This window comes from Malaclemys terrapin, chromosome 1 (assembly GCF_027887155.1).
Source record: "Malaclemys terrapin pileata isolate rMalTer1 chromosome 1, rMalTer1.hap1, whole genome shotgun sequence".
Lineage (NCBI taxonomy): Eukaryota > Metazoa > Chordata > Testudines > Emydidae > Malaclemys > Malaclemys terrapin.
In genome coordinates, this window is record NC_071505.1 from 115,727,614 (window position 1) to 115,743,521 (window position 15,908).

The 15,908-nt window shown below is 41.8% G+C and overlaps 1 protein-coding gene across 1 annotated transcript in view; it reads right to left on the bottom strand.

Annotated features, from left to right (window-relative positions):
• Positions 1-15,908, bottom strand: part of PLCZ1 (phospholipase C zeta 1) — a 133,360-nt gene that overhangs the window by 40,472 nt on the left and 76,980 nt on the right. The window contains exons 8-9 of the mRNA XM_054016490.1: positions 12,252-12,402; positions 8,063-8,179 (exon numbers count right to left, since the gene is read on the bottom strand). Of these exons, the coding sequence (XP_053872465.1) occupies positions 8,063-8,179; positions 12,252-12,402 (268 nt within the window). The remainder of the gene's footprint in view (positions 1-8,062; positions 8,180-12,251; positions 12,403-15,908) is intronic.

The window sequence follows — 15,908 nt, forward strand, 5'->3', positions numbered from 1 at the left end:
GTGGGAAGACAGCTATCTACCTGTCTCCAATGAAATTAAGCAAGGTGTGACCAAAAACAATGGAAAGTTCATTTAATACAAATGAGAAGGGGGTTGGGAAGTCCACAGGAAGGGAAGAACAGCATGAGGTCATCATGTGTCTGGGGACAAAACAGTAAATCTGGGAAGATATAATGAGAGAGGAGAAGTCATATTTGCAATGAGAGAGGAGAAGTCATATTTGCATCCATCATTAGATGGGTGCAAAGGGACAGACCTCAAGAAAGATGGGTCCTTCAACCAAGGGGATTGCACTCTTTGGGAATGGAAGATTGATAAGGACCTTGAACAAAGACTGTAGCTAAAGGTCTTAGCCATTAGAAAGTGTATTTTTATTTTTGTTTGCTTTTAACCCTTTCTACACTTTATTCCTTCTACTTGGTATTGCTTAATCTATGTCCTTTTGTTAATAAACTTGTTTTATTCTTACAATGAATCAACTTAATATGATGTTTGAAGGGAAGGGTGTATTTATCCCCATTAAATTAATAAGCTTTTGTCTCTTTAAAGGACAGGAATGGACACTTCAGGGCAAACAATTTTGGGTAAATTCAGGACTGAGAGTGTATTAAGTAGTAACCAAGGCTGATGGAAGCCAGGGTGGGGCTGTTGTGCTGTAGGCAGGCTCCTGGGAGTCAGAGATGCTGATAGAGGGGTGTACAGCACACAGACACTCAGGGTGTGACCTGCATGCTCGTCTGCTGGTGTACAGGATGTGAGCCACAGCATCAGAGCATTTAAGGCACCCAGGATTACAAAGCAAGCAGTGACACAACCCCTCACTGGTCTAGATTGAAACCCAGTACATGACATCCTCAACCCCAAAATCTGAAATAGAGACCAAACTTACCTGAAAGGAATGATTACTGAGATGAGTTTGCTCTGATGAATCAATCATTAGCTAAGGGAAGAGGTGAATATATTCTCTGAAATATGCAGCTACTAGTACTAAGCATAAACACCCAAAGAATTGTAGACAGATGAAAAGGGGGCATGTGTAGTCAGAGTAGTTGTTTCCCACACAAATGTTCAGAACTTTATGTAGGGAGGTCTAATAAAAATGAATAGAACATGAATATTTCAGACTGAGAGCTCAGAACAAGTCTTCACTGAAAAAAGAAGGGATACAAGGATTACTGATGCCAATGTCAAAAGAGATGAAACTGAAGCCATTGTGAGGGCTGGCATCAGAAGAAGTAAAAGAGGTGTGTTTTGTTCATAGAAGTTCTACAGGTTTATTGAGATCTTCTTTGCTGTCTTCTTCAGAGTCAGACTGAGCGACACCCATCTTTTATATTAGTCAAACATGGTGAAGGATCTCCAAGAAGAAAGACTACGGCTGACTTTCTAGGCCAGTTAGTGGTGGAAAATGTCAGAAAGCACAGACTTTTGTGGTGATCTCATGGCAGGCATGTCCCGTTAAGTCGAAGGACAAGGTGACTGCTGCCATAACTGACACACCAATGTGCCATCATACTATATGGATAAGAGACCTGCATGACCTGTGAATATGCTGCACAGGTTAGTCAAAACTCAAGGAAGGCCTCAAATTCTTAGAAGCCTCAAAACATGAGCACTCACTGTGTAACCCACACACCTCCTGGGTGTGGTGTTCTGTCCCATCTAGTGGCACCAAGACCACTTGGTGCCACTAGACCACCAATAGTGGGCAACCGTCAGGGTAATCTGCTGGCGGGTCGCGAGACAGTATGTTTACATTGACCGTCCGCAGGCACGGCCGCCCGCAGCTTCTAGTGGCCGCAGTTCACCGTTCCTGGTGCAGGCTGCAGGGCCGTGCTGGCTGCCACTTCCCGCAGCTCCCATTAGCCAGGAACAGTGAACTGCGGCCCTGGGAGCTGCGGGCGGACATGCCTGCGGATGGTCAATGTAAACAAACTGTCTCCTGATCCGCCAGCAGATTACCCTGATGGGCCACATGCAGCCCACGGGCCACAGGTTGCCCACCACTGACTTAGAGAGAGAGATTATTGAGTCTGCTCTATAGCCTTAGCTAAGGGCCATATGCAGGGCCATCCTTAGGCATATGTAGCATAAGCGGCTGCATAGGGCACCTGAAAATTTGGGGCCTTCCAGGGTCTTGTGTCCACCCTCCAGTCTCTATCCCTGTTCTGACTCTTCCTGTAGGCTCCCACCACAGCTGGCTGTTGCAGACTGGTGAGTCTTCCTCCGGAGGGGATCTAGTACTTAAAAGTGAACAAGCCTCCAGCCTGCCAGACCTATTAGCACAACACTGAAACTGTTAAAGAGCCATTCAAGTGGTAATGAAGCCATTTAACAGGCATTTGCCAACCCCCAGGTATATACTGTCAGTTTCCGAATTTACTGACAAAAACAGTTGTGCGTTACTGTAATATTTACTCAGAACATGTTAGTCTACAGGACCTTAGTTTAAAATTTGCTTTAAAAATATTTCATTAGTATTTTGCTGAAGATTATAAAATCATATCTCTAAAAAATGCTTGCATAGATTTTTAGATGCACAGTCTGAGTATTCATCTTTAGCCTTAAATGCTTGGATCTTCAGACATATAGTTTTTAAATAAATCCTTCAAAAGACCACCCTTATCTAAAATACACATGTGAGCCCGGGCTGCTGTCGAGCATAGGGGCACCAGTTTAATAATACTGCATGGGCCCTATTAAATCCTAAGGATGGTCTAGCTATATGGCTTTTAATTCATGCAGTAGAGGCTCATGCACTAAGCTTCAGAGGTCTCAGGTTCAATCCCAGCCATCAGTGACCGGGGTCTGTTGGTGTTAGCACTAGGGTTGCCACCTTTTTAATGGCTGGTAACTGGATCCCCGAGGTCCCACCCCTGTTGCTCACTAGATCATCTCCATGTCCCACTTCCCCTTCCAGCTGGGCTCCTTCTGCTCTGGGGCTGGGATGAGTGCTGCAGCAGCCTGACAAGGAACCTGCGTGCAGGTAGACAGCAGCCCCGGATGAGCAGGAGCTGACGCAGGCTAATGATCCTGAACTTCCCTGCGCCCCACGGTAACCGGACTTTTGCTATCCGGTCAGTACATCTGACACTGCCAGTTCCCCTTTTCGACCTGACTTTCCAGTCAAAAACCGGGCACCTGGCAACCCTACACTGCATTTGAAGAGGAAGTTTTGTCAAAGGCCTTTGGTACATAGAAGTTCCCAGGATGAAACTCAGACCATAGTGCTGGTAAAGCCAAGGAAGAAAAAGGGACAGTTGGGGAAGATCTACTGAATGGAGCTTAGATAATTTGAGTCTTGGAATTCAGTCATGTTTGGTGAAGTTAACCTAATTAAATCAGTATCTGGTCTTAAAGGCTTGGAACCCACATATACAAAAACTACCAACCTGTTCCCATATTTACTGCACTTAACAATGCTTCTTCAAAGGCAGATTCAAGTGATAGGACGAAGGGGATTGAGCCAACCTCTTCTTCCTTTTATTTTTAATACTTCTATCAAGGAGCCTGTGATGGTGTATACAAACCCCACATTGGGACAGAAGGGGTTAAAGGACAATACTGGGCCCAGCTAGCCCCTCCCGTCCAACCCTGCAGAGCATGCTCCAACTGGAGACAGGGTCGAAAAAGGAGCAACCCAGGTCACAAAGCTGAGAGTTGCACAGACCTACCCTGCAGGCCACTGCCAAAAGGGGCTAGAGACACCTCCCTGAAATACCAGGACTGTATGCTGAACCCAGTTGGTGCTGGCGGTTTGGTTTCCTTTTTATTTTTTCTTGTCTGGGATTAGAAGCAGAGGGAGCAGTGCTAGGAAGCAACCCAGGGAAGGTAACTCAGAGGGTCCACCTCCAACCCCGAGGTCAATGCTACTGACTCTCCCAGGGCCCTGGGTCAGAGCCCAGTGGAGTGGGCAGGCCTGGGCCCCCCTATCACTACCCCACAACAGAGTGGGTACTAACCACTAGGCCACCTAGCCTACCAAGGACCCTACTATAGAGCCCAAAGCCTTCATATATAAGGTATCAGCCTTTGGGATCCAAGCCTTTAGAGGAATGACCCAGAAATAAAAATCTCCAGAACAAAGAGCCAAGTTAGAAAGGTTGAAAGATTTTAGAGCTGAGTGAGGTTCAGATCCAACACATGGATCTATCCCACAGAAAGTGCTGATTGAGATATAATTGCCTTCTCAATGAGAAGCAAATTAAATCAACGAATGCCGGGCATGATGAACCTGAGAGATGAACCCAGTGCAAAACTGAGCACCTTCTTGCCAAATGCCCTTCAACCAGCTATTTAAGAAATAAACTAACTGGTCTGTAATGGTAATGAATATTCAGGTTATACAAGAAGTGTATCAATCAGTTACAGTCTCGGGTATATCAACCCTCAATAGAGTGGCACGAATCCAATGAGCACCAACCACTGAGATGGAACCTGACCAAACAACTTGGAGATGGAACTGGTAACACCGCCAATGCACCTTCAGCAACAATTCATCTGAGGACAAAATCAATATCATAAACAGGGGCCTATATGATGGCATGGACCAAAAACAAGTAGACTAATGTTAAATATATATGTGTGTGTCAATTGTTACCTTTACTATTAACATCAAACCTAACTAACAAAACTTATATAAAACATAAACAAACAGCCAAGGCAGCAATGGAGAAGAGTGGCAAATGTTTCCAAGCCTCACAATCTGTGGCAACAAAAATGGTACTAAGGGATTTGGGGGCTGTGAGTTCTTTTATTGCCAACCAGGCAGAGCTGTGTGGAGGAATATAAGCAATCCCAACAGCCACTACTTTCTAGATCGCTCCAAACTTTTGGAATTAATAGTATGCATGTCTCAAGTGTGGCACACTGCAGAATCAGAAATTTAAGCTTGAGACATTCCTGTCTTGGTTGCGTTCAAGGACCAAGCACCAGGAATAGGGATCTATCACAACTGAAGCTTTGTTCATAATGCTCCTTTTTAAGTTCTGTATTTATAATACACTGAGAAAGTAAGTGGGGAAAATGCAAACTATTAGACGTTTAAAAGATAAATTAAAAATTGGTTCTGAAAAGGCGGCTGCCTCTTTAAATTGCGTGCACTTTGAAAACTGAGTTTAGAGACAGCAAAAGGAGCTCAGCATATAGGAAAAGCAAGCAGTGCAGAGTTAGAATAAGAGAAAACATAGCTGTGAGAAGGCTTACTCAATTTCTCACTTTTATATAATGTTGAAGAAAGTAACAGAGTGATTTAGAAAATGATTTTATTACTGGGTGTTTTTTAAACACCCAAAAAAGAGAAAAAATAGAGAAACTAGAGTTAACAAAACCATTTAAAAAAGGGGAAAATTGTTAACAATTGAGAGTCCCTCCAAAGCATAGTAAGTGGAAAAGTCATGTTTACCTGTAACTATTTCAAATTAGAAACTAATTTGAGTGGAGGAGAAAATGATAAAATTATCAAAACGTTCATGTTGAGGGAAAAACCATCTTTATACTCAAAATAAGCAAGTTAAACATAAGAGATTAGAAGATCCTCAACCTCATTCCACAAAACAGTTTGCACCACAAAACAGTTGGAAATACACCTGATGGCCCAGATCCACAAAGTGACTTGGGGCTGGTCTACACTGGGGGGGGGGGGGGGGATCGATCCAAGATACGCAACTTCAGCTACGTGAATAGCATAGCTGAAGTCGAAGTATCTTGGATCGAATAACCTGGGATCCACACGGCGCGGGATCGACGGCCACGGCTCCCCCGTCGACTGCGCTACCGCCGCTCGCTCTGGTGGAGTTCCGGAGTCGACGGTGAGCGCGTTCGGGGATCGATATATCATGTCTTAATGAGACGCGATATATCGATCCCGGATAAATCGATTGCTACCCGCCAATACGGCGGGTAGTGAAGACATACCCTTAGGCATCACAACAGAGTGTCACAATGCCTCACTTTCATGCACCTAGAAAATCAGTGAAACAACAATGTGATGCACAAAGCCTGAGTTAAGTGCCTGTGCTCCCTATCCAATGATTGGGGAGGGATACAGGCATCTTAGAATGTGATCCAGCACATTAGGTGGGAAGCTGACTATGCTAGCCAATGGCAGATGCCGACAAGAGGGGTGTGGCCCAAAGGCCTGCCATCTAAAGAATTAGATGCTTAAGCCTGGGCACTGGGGAGTCACCTACCTTTGTTTGTGATCCACAGCCAGAACCCATCTCCTGAAGTCAGGCAGTTTAGGTGAAAAAGCACCTGCCTAACTCCATACAAAACAGCAGGAGGAAGAGGAGGGTCCCCCCTTTTAACTTTTAGGCTAGTTCACTCATCTGGGGTGTAGGAGACCTGTATTCATTTCTCCCCACCACCTGCGGGGGAGAGAGGATTTGAATAGGGTCTCCTACCTCTCAGGTGGGTGCTCTAACCACTGAGCTATGGGATATTGTGATCGGGGCTCCCTCAATCAGTCCTGTTGAAGCTGTTCTACTTTGTATAAATCAGTGTTTCCCAATTGGTGGGCTGTCAGGCCTGAATAGGTGAGCTTCAGAATTTTTTGAAAAAGTACATGTGAGAACAAGGGGGAGAAAGCTGCCTTCTGATTGGCCATCTGCCTCACTACCCTGCCTCTTCCAGGGGTGGAGCAACCAATCAGAGCTCAATCTCCCTCTGCTCCCCGCCCCCATCCTGCTTGAGCAATAGCTCGGCTCCTCTGCCCCTTCCCTTCCCTCCTTCAGCCGCCAACTGGGGGTGGGGGAAAGAGTCCCTGGAGCTCAAGGTGTGCTGTGGCAGAGAAAAGGTCGGGAACCATTGGTATAAATAATTAAATAGTCACAGAGCGAGAAAGATAATGAATGACTCTTTAACCTGGTGGTTAGGGCACCCACTATGAGGTAGGAAACCCTGGGTACAGTCCTCTTGCTCCAGTGACTACTTAATTATTTATTTAGCTAGCTCTTCCAGGGACTGGGTTAAAGGCCATTCTCAGGAGAAGGCAGGTATGGCTGAAGTACCTCTGCATTCCAGCAATTCTCAGCTGCCCTTGGGGAGTGGAGCAGCAGAGTGTAATTTAAAATAGTTTTGAGCCTCTTATCAGTTACGCTGAGAATAAGGACAGACCTCAGCAAGTCTCAGGATCAGGAAGTTGGCAAAATGGCTAATGTTACCTTTTAACTTTTCTCCTCCCTCAGCTGCACCAAACATAGTTTGGTCACAGCGGACAATCTGACATGGAAGTTCTGAGGTTTAATGAACATAACATGTGTAAGGATATAATTCATTCTATTTTTTAAAATGAATATTCAAAATTATCCTGGTTCTGAGTACTGTGTTTATTATACAGTACACTCACTCTTTTTTCAAGGGCTGAGGTAACATAGTTAACATAATCTTAGCCCCAGAAGGCAGGGAGTACATCTCAGACAATCTCAGAGAAGTAACTGAGCTATATTGATTAAAAATATATCCCAAATTTAAAACAATAAAGACACTTGACCAGAAAGGAGGTATAGCATTTTAAATTTTCTAATTAACTTCTGAATTCTGTTTATATCCAAGTTTTTGCTGCAGTTTTGTATAGGATTTTTTATTTGTAAGTGATTCTTTAACTTTAGGAACTGGGGCAGAGAGTACTATAAACATTGAATTTCTGGTCTGATGCGAGGAGTACAGACTGTATTGTTTTTAGTATCCACTAGCAGTCATCAAAAATGGCATAGCAGTCTAAAAGGCAAGTTAAAAATCTATTGCTATATTACAATTGCAATAATTATGGGATGTTTGGAGTGAGATAATAGCCATTAAGATAATTGAAAAAGTATTACTGTAGTCAGACCAATATATGTCCTAAGTCCTTAATAATAGGAGATGAGGCCACCATTGTATATTGACTTTAACATAATGGTGAGAGCAGGAAAACTCATGTAGTAATACTTAGGATTATGGAGAAAATATCTACCTAAATATTATGTGAAATGCAATAATTCAGCAAACAATTTTCAAAAGCTTATATCCAAAGAGTCTGTGTGGGACATTAAAATAGCACACACTGGATGATAGCACATACCCATCTGGCATCCTACATTCCAGAATTCTTGAGGATTATAATTAGAAGAGGTTGCTCTAGTCCCTTTGGGATAAATTCTTGTAATAAATCTGGCAGTATGCAAAACAAATTCATTAGCTGAAAAGAGAATAAAAAAAATTTAAGACAGGCATTACTAAAAAATACATATAAACAGATCTTGTTTCAAATAAATAATCAGATTATGTGATTTTTAGTCCTGATACAATTAACAGAGTAGTGATGTTCATATTTCTTTAAAATATTTCCCTGCCTATCTAATGTTACCTAAGTATGTGCACTACTTTTTAAAAAAAAGACTAAATTCATAGTTAAAATCCATATAATTTGGTAATAATTAGTAATAGTTACTAAGGATGCAGTGACCTAGCTGTTTTCTTCTAGAAAATATTTCACTATTTTTGTTGGTGGTGGTTTGGGTTAATGTGTATGTTTTACACTAAAAATAAGCATAGCCTTTTAGGGAATGGGGAGGACTGGAAATAAGAAATGTGCTATCAAACCATTTATCACTACAAGTGCTCAGTAGCTAAATTCTAGCCATGGTTGATATTAGCTAAAAGTTGTTCACTCTTGATTGCTGTCTCATGACCTACATACAATGAATTACTAACACTGGTCTACAATTTTTGAGAAGTCGTCTGCTTCAAAGATAAAATGTGCTATTTATTATGTATTTTGATGTGCTGAATTCAAATATGACAATTAAAACAACTGATTGGCTACTGTTTCTAAGATATTTAAGTTTTTACATTTTATGTCTATATATATTGTGTAGATAGTAAAGTTTTAACCATAAATTGTAAACCTAGGTCTTTTCATGTGTTTATGGTTGCTTTACATGATAATATTTCACCTGTCCTGTTTATGTAACACTTTAAAAATCAGCAAAAGGGTTATATAAATAAAATTTATTATGAAACAAAAGGCAAAAAACTATTATGTACATAGTTTAGTCCTATTCAGTGTCTACTCGGCGCTTCTTGGCTTGTCTCTTGTATTCATTAAATGGAGCATCTCTTGTCACTGTCCAGCAATAGTCTGCAAGCATTGATGGGCTCCATTTGCCCTGATAGCATTTCTCCATTGTTGCAATGTCCTGGTGAAATCACTCGCCATGCTCCTCGCTCACTGCTCCACAGTTCGGTGGAAAAAAATCTAGATGAGAGTGCAAAAAATGTATCTTTAGTGACATGTTGCAACCAAGGCTCTTGTATGCCTTGAGGAGGTTTTTCACCAACAACCTGTAGTTGTCTGCCTTGTTGTTTCCGAGAAAATTTATTGCCACTAATTGGAAGGCTTTCCAGGCTGTCTTTTCCTTGCCACGCAGTGCATGGTCAAATGCATCATCTCGAAGAAGTTCACGAATCTGAGGACCAACAAAGACATCTTCCTTTATCTTAGCTTCACTTAATCTTGGACATTTTCCACGGAGGTACTTGAAAGCTGCTTGTGTTTTGTCAATGGCCTTGACAAAGTTCTTCATCAGACCCAGCTTGATGTGTAAGGGTGGTAAGAAAATCTTCCTTGATTCAACAAGTGGTGGATGCTGAACACTTTTCCTCCCAGGCTCCAATGACTGTCGGAGTGGCCAATCTTTCTTGATGTAGTGGGAATCTCTTGCACGACTATCCCATTCGCAGAGAAAACAGCAGTACTTTGTGTATCCCGTCTGCAGACCAAGTAAGAGAGCAACAACCTTCAAATTGCCACAAAGCTGCCACTGATATTGGTCATAGTTTATGCACCTCAAAAGTTGTTTCATGTTGTCATAGGTTTCCTTCATATGGACTGCATGACAAACTGGAATTGATGGCAAAACATTGCCATTATGCAGTAAAACAGCTTTAAGACTCATCTTCGATGAATCAATGAACGGTCTCCACTCATCTGGATCATGAACGATGTTGAGGGCTGCCATCACACCATCGATGTTGTTGCAGGCTACAAGATCACCTTCCATGAAGAAGAATGGGACAAGATCCGTTTGACGGTCACAGAACATGGAAACCCTAACATCACCTGCCAGGAGATTCCACTGCTGTAGTCTGGACCCCAACAGCTCTGCCTTACTCTTGGGTAGCTCCAAATCCCTGACAAGGTCATTCAGTTCACCTTGTGTTATGAGGTGTGGTTCAGAGGAGGAGGATGGGAGAAAATGTGGGTCCTGTGACATTGATGGTTCAGGACCAGAAGTTTCATCCTCTTCCTCTTCCTTGTCTGACTCAAGTGAGAATGATTCTGGTGCATCAGGAACTGGCAGTCCTTCTCCGTGGGGTACTGGGCATATAGCTGATGGAATGTTTGCTTTTCTACTGGTATATAATTGCAACAATTGGTATATATAAATATAAATATAAATATAAATATAAATATAAATATATAACCCTTGTTATATAATTGCAACAAATCTTGTACAAAATGTGGCACGTAAGATGCCTATGGAAAGGTTATGATATGCTGAATATGATTATGCTATTTGTGTGCATTTTTCATTTTTATATTTGAAGTTATGAGTATTGGCTCTATACCTGTATTTCAAATGTTTGCTCCTGGGGTAACGGTAGTTAGCCAGCACATCTTGCAGGGACTATTCAAATTGAGTGGCCCATCAAAAGAACATTTAACTGACAATGGACCATGGGAGATGCCTATTTACACTTCATGGAATTTCCTGCTATGACTAACTGGAATCAGGCATCACATGTGACTTCCCCATGTGACTCCAAACACCATCTTGCTACCTGTAATTTTCCAGAGAGCTTTGTTTGAAACAATGGATTCTCTCCACGTGGCAGAAGCTATAAAAGACCCTGGAAACACCTCCATTTTGCCTCTTTCCTGCTCAAACCTCTACACTTATACTAATAGGAGAAATCTAACCAAGGGACTGAAGTCCTTCCAATGATTTGGAAGCAACCAGAGACTTATCAAGCCTGCAGTTTATTCCATCACTTCTACAAGCCTGAACCAAGAACTTTGCAATTACTGTATGTATTTGATTCCTTTAACCAATTTTAACTCTCACCTTTTTTTCTTTCTTTTTATAAATAAACCTTTAAATTTTAGATACTAAAGGATTGGCATCAGCGTGATTTTTGGGTAAGATCTGAATTATATATTGACCTGGGTGTGTAGCTGGTCCTTTGGGATCAGAAGAACCTTTTGTTTGATGAGACTAGTTTTAAAGAACCACTTATCTTTAAATCCAGTGTTTCTGGTGGTGATACAAGGACTGGAATGCCTAAGGAAACTGCTTTTCTGAATTCTTGTTAGCCAGTGTGGTGAAACAGAAGTTTACTTTTGTTGCTTATTTGGTATATCTTATGGAAGAATAACCACCAATTTGGGATGTGTCTGCCCTATTTCTCAGCAGTTTGTCCTGAATTTGGTATTCTCAGTTGTGACCCACAAAGGCATGGTTACACCTGCCACTGAAGAATCTGCACTGTGCAGGGGGATTCTAAGGTGGCATAGAACTGCCAGAGAAGCTTCTATGCCAAACTTCTTCCTTGTGAATAGTGATATCGAATTGTCCTAACATTCCCACAGGTCTGTTGGCCGCTGGCTCAAGTTAAACCAGCCTGAGGCTGCCCTAAATGGTGCTCGGGGACCAGAGTGGTGCAGACCAGGCCAGAATAGTAATTCTACATAATTCAACTTGGCTCTGAGGACAAACTACGTGCTTTGGGGGTTATTCTTCCTTCAATCTGCACATGCAATTGTCATTAAGGCAAATGGGAGTGCATATACACATCAAAAGGAGAATAAAGCCCATTATATGGTAAAAATGTGTTCCATCTATGTTCAAGTACAGACTGTAAGATTACTCAGAACTATTTGGTACAAACACACCCATAATTCTTTGCAACAAAACATAATGTATTCATATGGTTCCTTTACTATGCAATGTTTGTTTTTATGAGACAATATGAATTAAAAACAATACTGAACAAAATATTTTATTTAGAAAAAATATTTCATTTTGCTTAATAAAACAATAAATGCAAATCTGCAACACAATTGCCAGAATATTTCTAAAACTGCATTATAAAGCAAACCAATAAATTGAAGACTATATGGTTCATAATGTTTATTGACTGTTCTGACAGCTAAGCAATGAACTATTGCAACATTATAACTTTTATCTGATTAAACCAAAAGAAATTACCTGTCTGTTTGGCAAGTTTTCGTGCTTTAGTCTCTCCAATTGAATTCATTTCATAGAACTTCTGATTAGCTCTTGAATGCTCAAAACTTTTAAACTTTTCAGCTTTGGTATAAATCACAAGTTCTGAGAGCTCCATGGCCAGTTTTACCTTCTTAATCTATATAACATGAGATAATAGAAGAATATACATTTTACTATTTTCATATATTTAATTACTGTTACTGCCAATCCAGAAAATAACTTTCAATGATTTATGCATGAAGATACTAAAATGAGAGAAACCACATGAATCTCTAGATGCTCTAGGCCAGAGTAGGCAGTGTGTTATATTGTATTTGGTAAATACAAAATACCAGCTACATACAAATAATGTATATAAATGTACAGACCTATGAAAAACAACATTAGTTTACTTACCAAGCACAGAAACAGGGAAATAATAATCCTTTCCCATGTGGCTCTGTGTAAGTGAAACTGCATCTGCCTATCTATAACTTAATGTTAATCCAGCATCCCTCACTGTGGTATCTGACAACCTTATGAATTTTAAAAAAGAAAACTAGAAGTTCACTGATCATGAGCCTACCCTTCCCTCCCCAAGTTCTATCAATTATTTACTTTTGGGGGGGTTAACATTTTTATTATTGTGGGAAACTATGGTGAATTGATGGGTCCGGGATTGCCAACCCCAAATGTTCAAAAATCATGAATCCGGCCCCCAGAAATCATGACATTGACTTTAAAATCATGAGCTTTTAAAAATAAAATATTTGGAGTTCTTTTTATTTGCCTTCTGGCTTTTGTGCTTTTTCAGTTCAAATATTCCAGCATTTCTCTGCCACCAAGAGAATTAGCAACTTAGCTTTCTTTTTTAAAAATGAAAGCTGAGATTGTGATGTATTCACATATCTCCTTGTTTTAAGAAAAAAAGTAACTATCATAAGACTCGTGATAAAAATCACAAAAGCTGGATCTTATATATTGTGACTTATGAGGTCATTCTGATCTTAAAAAAGAAAGGAATTCTATAGACCAATAAAGGTCTATCGCCATCAATCTTAAGCCTTTCTCTGGTTGCCAGCTAAACTGCTCCTCAGTAATACTGATAGCATAGCACGTTCTGGTCACAGAGAAAAACGTTTTTCAGGCAGTACAGATCCAACCCATTAAGACCTTCAAAGAGTAGGACCATCACCTTGTATTGGATCCAATATTCAAAGGGGAGTCAATGTAGTGACTGACAATGTGTGCTTGGCATTTCTCAGGAGGCATGCTGCTGTTTTCTGAACCAATTAGAGATTTTTATGAGTTTGTAAACTATGTCAGACTTATAAAACACTGCAATAATTCAGCCTGAAGGTCACAAAATCATGGATAACTTTAGCCTAGTCCATATCTGTGACTACTGGGTACAGTCTTCTGGTCAGCAAAAGTGGATGAAAGCCTTTCTTCTGGCCATCACTATTTGGATCTCAAATATCAGAAAGAAATCCATAAAGACCCTAAGGTTACACACTGTTCAGATCATTTGATCAATAGAGGATGACAGTAATACTGCCAGCTAACTCTTTGAAATACATCTCTTTTCTCACCAGCATTACCTCTGTCTTGCCAAGTTTCAGTATGATCCAACTGTGCTTGATCCATGCAATAATATCACTTAGGTGTTAGGACACATGGTGATAGTATTATTGGCACCTGATGTAAGGAAGCAATACAATTGTATGCTATGTTTCAACTGCTAGCCTATAAGACCATCGTATCTCAATATTCCTCAATGATTTTACACAAATGTTCAATAAGAAGGAGAGGACAGTGCCCTTTTCAACTCCTTAAAAGAGAATTTGAAGCAGAGGTACAAGGGACCATCATCAATCTATGGGCTTAACCGGAGACAAAGGACAGGCGCCATCTCAGTGGGCTGCGTCTTATCTACACAAGTTCTCAAAGTTAGTTCAGTAGCATCTCACCTAAACAGAGGTATTATACTCTCACCCAGTATTGCACTTTCTAATCTTCATGGACACTGGCTCTTCTCTCTTTTCAAGGGAAAAAATTAAACCTCTTGGGGGTAAAGCTATTTTGATAGATTGGTTGATTTGTACTTTTAGTTGCAAGTCATTGCTTATTTATATGGCGGCAGGGAAAGAGGGATGGTGGAAGGAGGTGAGAGTCCTGAATGTCATTCTCATGGTCAATTAAATCACATGCTATATATCAAAACAGGAATATAAATATGGATAATACCAGTCTATTGCATGGTTCTGGGAATGTGATAGGTTCCCCTGTTTGAAGGAAGAAAATGGTTACTCACCTTCTCGTAACTGTTGTTCTTTGAGATGTGTTGTTCGTATCCATTCCAATCAGGTGAGTGCATGCACGGTAGCTGGAAGATTTTCCCCTAGCAGCATCCGTCGAGTCGGCCTAGGCGCTCCCTGGAGTTGCGCCTTCATGGCACTCAATATAGAGCCCAGCCAACCCGCCACCCCTTCAGTTCCTTCTTGCCAGCTACTCTGACAGAGGGTTAGGACTATGGGTATTGGAATGGACATGAACAACACATCTTGAAGAACAATAGTTACGAGAAGGTGAGTAACCATTTTTTCTTCTTCAAGTGCTTGTTCATGTCAATTCCAGTCAGGTGACTCACAAGCCTAAATTCAGGAGGTGGGGTCGGAGTCTTCCACTGATTGAAGCACTGCTCGTCCGAAGGCCGCATCGTCTCTGGCCTGTGCCAGGAATGCTGTTGATGAAGCCTGCACCCTGGTAGAGTTCGCAGTGATTGGAGGTGCGGGACCCCCCACCAGGTTGTAGCACTCACGAATGCAGGATGTGATCCATGACGAAATGCATTGTGACGATACAGGCAGACCTTTCAGTCTGTCTGCCACTGCCACAAATAACTGGACCGATTTTCTGAACGGCTTCATTCTCTCAATGTAAAAGGCTAATGCCCTGCGGACATCCAGAAAGTGAAGTCTCTGTTCCTTGCGGTGGAGTGCAGCTTAGCGTAGAATACCAGGAGGAAGATGTCCTGGTTGATGTGAAACTGCGACACAACTTTCGGGAAGAAAGCAGGGTGAGGCCTGAGCTGAAACTTGTCCTTATAGAACACGATGTAAGGAGGCTCTGATGGTAGGGCCCTGAGCTCAGACACTCTCCTGGCCGAGGTTATCACTACTAGGAACGCCACCTTGTAAGAGAGGTAGAGCAGGGAGCATGTTGCTAATGGTTCAAAGCGGGGGGTTCCCATGAGCCTAGAGAGGACCAGGTTGTGGTCCCAGGTAGGGACCGGCTGACAGACGTGGGGTACAGCCTGTTGAGCCCTTTTAAAAATTGGCTGACCATAGGTTTAGCAAACACCGATCCCCCTCTCCCCCCCATGCCCAGATGGAGGGCAGATATGGCGGCTAAGTGCACTCTTATTGAAGACAACAAAAGCCACTGCTGCTTCAGATGGAAGAGATAGTCCAGAATGAGCAGCACTGAGGCTAGTGTCAGGCATGAATGGCGCTGTGCCTACCAGATCGAAAATCTCTTCCACTTGGCAAGGTAGGTGGCTCTAGTAGAGGGTTTCCTGCTGCCAAGGAGGACTAGAAGAACCTGTTCTGAACAGGAAATCTCCATCGGGTTCAATCATGGAGCTTCCATGCCGTG